The following is a 9,288-nucleotide window of genomic DNA, read 5'->3' as shown; positions in this document are numbered from 1 at the left end:
TCCGCATCATTGAGTTCAACCTCTTGTATGATTCTCAAAGAAGGAATTTCTTCTTCGACGGGAATGACGGCTTCAGTACCATAGACCAGCAAATAAGAAGTTTCCCCAATTGATATGCGAACAGTGGTGCGATATCCAAGTAGGGCAAATGGTAACTTCTCGTGCCATTATTTGTGATTATCTACCATCTTCCTTAATATCTTCTTGATATTCTTATTGGCGGCTTCCACAGCTCCATTCATTTATGGCCTGTATGTTGTGGAATTCGTATACTTGATCTTGAAGGTTTCACACATGGATCTCATCAAATCACTGTTAAGGTTGGCGGCGTTGTCGGTGATGATTGATTCCGGTACCTCGAATCGACAAACAATACGATCCTTAACGAAATCTGCTTCGACCTTTTTAGTTACAGCCTTGTAAGTGGCTTCAACCCATTTTGTGAAATAGTCTATGGCCACTAGAATGAACTTGTGCCCATTTGAATCGGTGGGTTCAATTGGACCAATGACATCCATCCCCCAAGAGGAGAAAGGCCAAGGTGCACTTGTTACATTGAGTTCATTGGGTGTCACTCGTATCATATCGGCATGCACTTGGCATTGATGACACTTTTGGACATACCTGATGCAGTCTGTTTCCATAGTCATCCAAAAATATTCTTCTCTTAATATCTTCTTAGCTAAGACGAAGCCATTCATGTGTGGTCCGCAAGTTCCGGCATGTATTTCTTAGAGAAATTTGGATGCTTCCTTGGCGTCGACACACCGTAATAACCCCGATCTGGAGTCCTTCTGTACATAATCCCTCCGCTTTAGAAGAAGTGGTTAGATAATCTTCGGAGTGTGTGTTTCTAAGTATGATTTGCGTGCTCTGTGTATTCTCCTTTTGCCAAATATTCTTTGATGTCATGGAACCATGGATTTCCATCAATTTCTTCTTCAATGTGAGCACAATAAGCTGGCTGGTTATGAATCCCTATCGAGATAGGGTCGATGAAACTCTTGTCTGGGTGTTGTATCATGGAAGATAGAGTGGCCAATGCATCTGCGAACTCATTCTGGATTCTCGGAACATGTTTGAACTCTATTTTTGTGAATCTCTTCATCAATTCTTGTACATAGTAGAAATACGGCAGTATTTTGGTATTCTTTGTAGCCCATTCTCCTAGAACCTGATGTACCAAAAGGTCTGAATCACCAATTACCAGCAATTCCTGAACGTTCATGTTAATGGCCAACTTGAGTCCCAAGATACAAGCCTCATATTTTGCCATATTGTTGGTACATGGAAACCTGAGCTTTGTGGATACTGGATAGTGTTGACATGTCTCTGATACTAAGACAGCTCCAATACCTATTCCTTTGAAGTTCGCGGCTCTTTCCAAGAACATCCTCCAACCGTTGTATGCTTCACTGATGTCTTCTCCCACAAATGATACTTCCTCGTCGGGAAAAAATGTTTTTAATGGTTCGTATTCTCCGTCTACAGGATTTTCTGCCAAATGATCTACCAATGCTTGCCCTTTGACTGCCTTTTGAGTTACATAGATGATGTTAAACTCACTCAGCAATATTTGCCATTTTGCCAACTTTTCGGTAGGCATAGGTTTTTGGAAGATGTATTTCAACGGGTCCATTCTTGATATGAGATATGTGGTATAAGCATAGAAGTAGTGCCTCAACGTTTGAGCTATCCATGTCAAAGCGTAACAGGTGCGCTCCAGCAAAGAGTACCGTGCTTCATAGGGTGTGAATTACTTACTCAAATAATATATGGCATGCTCCTTTCTCCCCGTCTCATCGTGTTGTCCTAGAACACAACCAAAAGCCCCATCTAGTACAGATAAATAGAGTAGCAGAGGTCTCCCAGGTTCCGGTAGGACCAGAACAGGTGGTTTGGATAAATATTTCTTGATCTTGTCAAAGGCTTTCTGGCACTCTTTAGTCCAACTTGTTGCAGCATCTTTCTTTAAGATTTTGAAAATCGGTTCACAGATCATAGTTGATTGTGCTATGAAACGGTTGATGTAGTTGAGACGCCCTAAGAAACTCATCACATCTTTATTGTTCTTCGGAGGTGGCAAATTTTGGATAGCCTTGACCTTTGACGGGTCTAGCTCAATTCCTCGGCGGCTGACGATGAACCCTAACAGCTTTCCAGCAGGGACTCCGAAGGCACATTTTGCGGGATTCAGTTTAAGGTTGTACCTTTGAAGTCGATCAAAGACTTTTCTCAAATCTGCTATATGATCTGTGCTCCTCTTGGATTTGATGACGACATCATCCACGTACACCTCTATCTCCTTGTGTATCATGTCATGGAAAATGGTTGTCATGGCCCTCGTATAAGTGGCTCCAGCATTCTTTAGGCCAAACGGCATCATTTTGTAACAATATACTCCCCATGGTGTAATAAAGGTTGTCTTTTTGGCATCCTCTTCATCCATTCAGATCTGATGATATCCCGTGAAGCAATCCACAAAGGATTGAAATTCATGCTTGGCACAATTGTCAATCAGTATGTGTATATTGGGCAAAGGGAAATCGTCTTTGGGACTTGCTCTGTTTAAATCCCGATAGTCGACACACACTTTGACCTTACCATCTTTCTTTGGAACCGGCACAATGTTAGCCAACTAGGCCGGATATTCAACCACTCTGAGAACCTTGGCTTTGATCTGCTTGGTGACTTCTTCCTTTATTTTTAGAGTCATATCTGGTTTGAACTTTCTGTGCTTTTGCTTTACAGGCGGACACATAGGGTTGGTAGGTAGTTTATGGGCCACTATGGACGTGTTCAAACCGGTCATATCATCATAGGACCATGCAAAAATATCCTCATACTCCTTCAAGAACTGGATATATTCTTCTTTCTCTAACGGCGATAGGTGAATGCTTACACGCGTTTCCTTGACTATTTCGGAGTCTCCCAAATTAACGGTTTCAATCTCATCCAAATTGGACTTAGGCTTTTTTTCAAAATTTTCTACTTCTCTGATAATTTCCTCGGGTATTATATCCTCTTCCAGATCCTCTGAATCACTATCCTTATGTTGCATTGTCTCGTTACATGTCACAGTCATAGGTTCATCAGGATAATTAATAATAACTCTGTAGAGAGAAAAAGGATAATAATAAATACTAAAACAGCAATCCATTGATAAATATTTTAAAACGTCAAACAAATACAGTTCAATGATTCAAGCAATTATTTCAAAACAAAAACGTTGAAAAAATAAAATACTAAAAATGTCTTAAATGCCCATAAAATTGCTTTTAAAAATAAATGATGCTAATTGCCAGGCTACCCAGGAACTCGACGGCCCTTGATGGCGCAACGGTCCAATTCTTGAGAACGGCTCCCTTCTCCATTATCTGAATAATAAGGTCTTCCTCCTCCTCCTCAACTATCATATTGCAGTCCATGTCTTTGTTATCTAGAAATAGCTTCCTTATGCCAGCTAGAGCTTCATCTTCTTCAGATCCCCACATCATGTCGGCTTGATGAAATGTCTCGTATAAATGTGGTACCGGTTGCTCCAGCGGATAATAAGGACCACGCCACGGTGGCGACCAATTCTGATACTCGTTCCAGGTGTATTCATACCCAAGCCCAAAAGTTGTGCCATGACACTTTAGCTGTATCGGTTCGGTGATCCCCTGGAAATTCTTGCCGAGACCCTTGCCAGGTTCATACCCTGTCCATGCCAATATGCCTTTTATCTTACTACTCAGCCATTTGTCTTTTTTAATTGCGTTAATATGCTCAATGCGATGGTATGTTTCTCCACCCAACTTCCTTCTATTCTCGACGACCGGAACAGTTTAATTGGTGTAAATAGGATTACTTTCATCCCCATGGATGATCACTTCCTGATGGTTCCACTCAAATTTCACGGTCTGATGTAGAGTAGAAGCCACGGTCCCCGCGACATGTATCCACGGTCGCCCTAACAACAGATTGTATGTAGCAGATATATCCAATACTTGAAACTGAACATCGAACCAGGTCGGGCCCATCTGTAGGCTGGGGTTGGTCTCCCCAATTGTGGCACTTTGTTACCCATCAAATGCGTTCACATTCATACTCCCTGCTCGTATCTCATGCAGACCTTTACCCAACCTTTTCAAAGTAGTTAGTGGACAGATGTTGAGACTCGAACCCCCATCTATTAGGACCTTGACAATGAATTTGTCCTCAAATTGCATTGTGATATGTAGTGTCCTGTTGTGACTTAGTCCTTCCGGTGGCAGCTCGTCTTTATGAAAAGTGATCTTGTGGCTTTCCAATACTTGCCCTACCATATTGGCCATCTCTCCACCGGTGATGTTATTTGGTACATAAGCTTCATTCAACACCTTCATCAAGGCATTCCTATGCTCCTCGGAGTTTTGCAGTAGCGATAAAATGGATATTTGAGCAGGGGTTTTGTTCAGATGATCAACCAAATAATACTCTATCGCCTGCACCTTTCTCCAAAGATCATCTGGGCTAGTCTCAATGACAATTGGCTTAGAGGCGGCTTCTCCCAAATGCTCGGGTGTATAAACCTTACCAGTTCTGGTCATGCCTTACGCTACACCTGTTTCTTCCATTTTTGCCTTTCCTTTCCTTCTTGCTTCCTCAACATAATCCCAAGGTATAGCATTAGACTTAAAATATGGCATGGGTGCCACTATCACAGTGAAGGGTGTTGTTACCTCAACCTCAAATGGAGTTGGTGCGGCTACCTCAACTTGAATTGGTACCTGGGTTTGTACCACGATAGGTGTGAGAGTGACTGAAGATGTTTCAGGATTATCCCCTACTCTAATGAGTCCGATTGACCCCTCTGAGTCCCATTCTTCATCGATCTCTATCATATTTACCCATTCACCCCTGTGATCCGGGAGAGGATTGTTACGGACATTGGGTGCAACTTCCTTTGCCTGTATGACTTTGGTGTCAATTAATGTATGAATCTTATCCTTCAAAGTACGACACTCATTAATAGTATGACCCTTCATTCTTGAGTGATATGCACATGTCTTATTTGGATTAATCCACTGGGAGGAGTTTTCCATAGCAACAGCGGGAATGGGAGTGACATAACCGGCAGCCTTCAGTCTCTTGTACAATTGGTCTATGGGTTCAGCAATTGGGTTGTATTGTCTGGATGGTCTGCGATCGAAATTTGGTCTAGGTTTTTGGTAGTTTGGCGGGCTGGTGGTAAGTGGTAGTATGTTGGTTGGGTGTTATAAGTATTGTAAGTGGCAGCAGGTTGTTGGTATCTAGGAGGTGAAGGCTGATATGCAGGTGAGGGTATTTCGTATGTAAGAGGAGACTTTGGACCTTGGGCTACCATCACCGCACCTACTTCCTTATTTTTGGAGATACCTCCTGACTGTAAGGCTTTATTTGTCGCTTGGAGTGCTTTAAAATTTGTCACCATTCCGCTTTTGATCCCTTCTTTTATTCTTTCTCCCAATTTGATAATGTCAGAAAATTTATGGTTTTCAATAACCATCAGTCTTTCTTAGTATTGCGGATCCTGAGCTCTAACGAAGAACTTATTCATCTGTTCTTCTTCTAGTGCTGACCTTACTTTTGCAGCTTCAGACCACCACCGAGTAGCATACTCGCGAAAAGTTTCCGTTGGCTTCTTCTTGAGATTCTGAATGTAGAAAATGTCTCGTGCGTTTTCTGTGTTAAACCTGAACCGATCCATGAAATCTAATGCCATGCTCACCCAATTAACCCATTTCTTTGGGTTCTGACCGATATACCAAGACAGGGCATCTCCGGTGAGGCTCCTCATGAACAGCTTCATGCGGATTCTTTCATCCTTGCCAACTCCTATAAGCTTGTCACAACACGTTCTCAAGTGCACCTTCGGATCACCAGTCCCGTCGAACATTTCGATCTTAGGAGGTTTGTAACCTTATGGAAGTTCTACATCTGTCTGAATACACAAATCTTCATAATTCAAACCCTCAATGCATTTTCCCCCTTCAACACTTTGAACTCTGCCAGTAAGTTTTTTGAGTTCTTCCGCCATGTTCTTGATGAGCAGGTCCTTCTCGGCAGATTTGGGTATGTATAGGGTCTGTTGTGGGGTGTGTGGTAAAGTTTTCACATGGGATTGCTTTGGTGGACTCTGAGAATCTGGGTGTAATGGTGGTCATTGGTTGAGTTTTGCGGGTCAAGAGTAGGCTGTGGTGCATTCTGAGGGGTGTGGTATGTGGTTGTTTGTGGGTATTGAGTTGGGTAGTAATGGTGTTGTTGAGAAGTAGGTATCGGTGGAGGGTTGTGGTTCTGAGGAGGTGTGGCGTATTGATGTGGCGCGGGAGAATTTTGCGGATTTTGATTTTGTGTGTTTTGGGGAGGTGCCGGATTTTGGGTGTTTATGTTTTGTTGGTTAATGTCGGGGACGTTTAGGGTGAGGGAAAGGTTTGCCAAGTTCTGGACCTGCTCAAATTCCCCTTGTAGCTCTAATATTTTCTATTCCAGATGTAGGACCAATTTATTCTGTGCTGGAGTATTCCGACCGTCCGAAGTTTCAACGTTTTCTGCATTGTCCTTTCTGATACCACTTAAATCGTCCATCTTTCCTTTCCCTTTGCTTCTGCCTTTAGGATCACTTGGTGGAGGAGGAGGTGGAGGACCTCTGGATCTAGTGTGATATGCGGATGATGCCAGTATGCACGAACCAACCTTTGGGGAATGGGAATAAACAAAAGAAAAGAAAAACAAAAAGGCAACCAAGTCAGTAAGGGATATTGAAAGAATGCTTGCAATATTAAACATGCTTTGCAAAATCATGTAACAGATTCGGGTCCTAATTTGGGGGACCTCATTGTGCCCGAGGTAGGCCTAAGCGACACATAGATTTGGAGAAAATTGATGCCAATAATTGTGTCATTTCATTAATGCAAAAATGAATCAGATCCTTACTAAAACGACAATAATAAGAAAAATTACTAATAGCATTTGCCTTATAACAATCGAAATCTGAAACTAAGCTAAAAAGCAGTAAATAATATCATTTCCTAATCTACTTGGTCCCAGAAGGACCTTCCCCATGCTTGGCTCTCTTGACTCCATCAATCAGATTCCCCAGGTCGCGTATATCCAACAACAGGTAAGCCTTTGCTAGATGCCCGCCTTCATTACCATCCGTGTTCTGACAATCTGAAAGCCTCTTTCTCATCTTTCCCTCTAGATCCATCAACCCTTGCTCCAAATATTCTAATCTTTCTGTTGAATTAGTGGTGGTTTCCTTCCATTCGTTGATTGTTTCCATATCCACTTTGTGTTGTTCTAGATGCCTAGCTTCAGACTCGGAGACCCTTTTGCGTAACCTCCTATACTTGACTTGTGCTTCAGCAGCGTCATCTATGATCCTGTTTTTCAGATTAATTCCCGGCTTGACATCTCCTGCTATATCATCTACTAACCATGATGGGTAGAAGTATACATGGCCGGCATGATACCTGTTTGGCTCGATAATGTCTTTCTCCACAATGACCTTTTGATTCCACATATGTTGTGCCTCGAACTTGAACGGAATGATGTTTCCTTTAAAGTCTTCTTTGTACTGGACCATGTTGGAAACCCGAGGTATAACCTGCTTTATTCCCGCTCGCCTCATCACCCTTATAAGAGTATAAGGATAGATTCCTCTTAACCCGATCAGTACTAAATGAGTGGTTTCTCTTGACCTGATGATGAACTCGCTGCTAGGGAACCATTCGAACATCCAATGTACCTTTTCATCAGTCAAATTGCTGAAGAAGCGCACCCAGCTCACAGCACTTCCAGGTTGCGCGAACCTATCTGGGATAAATGTCATTCTTTTTGGATAATGGTAGGCTATGTATTCATTCAATGGTCATCGCAGAAGCTCCTGACGATATTCTCTTCTCTGGAAATGTTCTAATAACCAAACCTGCAGCAACAGATTACAACCCTCAAAGTGCCCATACCCCTGCTTGTATCGATCTAGAGCTCGGTACATTTCGGCCAAGATAATAGGGATGATAATGTAATTTTGTCCCTCAATTCCTTCCATTAGAGTCCTAGCGACCATGGCTAAGCGAGTGTGGATCTTCCCCCCTTTCATCGACAATATCAGCAGCCCCAAGAAACAGACAATGAACACAAAAACTCGGCGGTACGTCCAACCCAAAGAAGTAATGGCAAGTTCATCATGGTGAATCGATATGAATTGCTATGCCCATAATGTTCATAAAGGAATTCCAATGGTATGTATGACTTCTTCAGACAGAGTAACTCATCATTTTTCTTGAAACACATCATTTTCAAAAAATCGCAGGGAGTGCGATTTTTTGGTACTAATAAACCCTGACTATCCCATGGCAGCCTAGTGAAGCTTCATATTTCCTCTAATAGAGGAGTCATTTCTACATCACCAAAGAGGAAGACGTCTCTTTTCTCATCCCAGAACATAGTGGCGGCCTCAATCAATGCGTTATTTGGCCGAATATCCAATAAGGAAGGTAAATTTCCGAGGACGCTTTTCACGTGATTCTTGTCACTAGGTGAAAGGTTCTTCCAGCAATCAAGCAGCAAAGGTGGGATGTTTTGAACCATGCCGAACCTGGGGACTTCGTGTCTCATTTTCTGCAAAACAAATAGAGTTAGCTCTTTCCCCCTCCGGGTCTAACTATTTACATGTTAATGATCAACATACCGGCATATTTTATCCAAGTAATGCACATAACGTGATGGTGTCTATTGGGATTATAAAAATCCCGTCGGACTTTGGACAAGGCTTATCTTAGTGGATTATCATGGAGATAACGTTCTAACCCATACTAGATTTGACACGATGCATGTACAATTGATATTGGAGCAAGGTTTCTAGAAGGGTCAAGACTGGTACTCTCAAGTGGACAACTTAAGAGGGAAAGGCACGGAACCATCGACTGCACCACTGATCAACTAGTTTACCGCGAATAAGCCTTTCCAATTTAAAGGGTAATTTTGTAAGAGTGTGGACACTCATCAAGTGCCGCTATGGTATTAGTTGGGCACGAGTGTAATATGATGTGGAGCATGCTTTATGCAAAGATAATAACACATTGCCAAGTATTTGCATGATAAATATGTGAAAGCAATAAACGCTGTATAAAGATAAAAACATAAAAGGACGTAAAAAGAAAGACAAAAGAAGAAGTTCGTTCGTGGAATATAGGGAATATAATAAAGTAAGCAAGGGAGTAGGGGTAGGAGAGACATGATATAGCTAATAAATAGCAGTTAGAGCAACTAAGGGCGAATAGG

General features: G+C 42.2%; 1 protein-coding gene across 1 annotated transcript; it reads right to left on the bottom strand.

Annotated features, from left to right (window-relative positions):
* Positions 1-853: 853 nt before the first annotated feature.
* Positions 854-1,639, bottom strand: LOC138903357 (uncharacterized). Its single transcript, XM_070191321.1, has one exon. It carries the CDS (start codon positions 1,637-1,639, stop codon positions 854-856), a length of 786 nt encoding a protein of 261 aa, XP_070047422.1.
* Between the last annotated feature and the right edge of the window lie 7,649 nt (positions 1,640-9,288).

This window comes from Nicotiana tomentosiformis, chromosome 12, assembly GCF_000390325.3.
Source record: "Nicotiana tomentosiformis chromosome 12, ASM39032v3, whole genome shotgun sequence".
Taxonomy (NCBI): domain Eukaryota; kingdom Viridiplantae; phylum Streptophyta; class Magnoliopsida; order Solanales; family Solanaceae; genus Nicotiana; species Nicotiana tomentosiformis.
Note: the sequence above shows the minus strand (reverse complement) of the source record. Positions and strands in the feature narration are given on the sequence as shown.

Coding starts and splice junctions, on each gene's coding strand:
- LOC138903357 (XM_070191321.1), bottom strand. CDS start 1,639: ATGGACCCGTTGAAATACATCTTCCAAAAACCTATGCCTACCGAAAAG.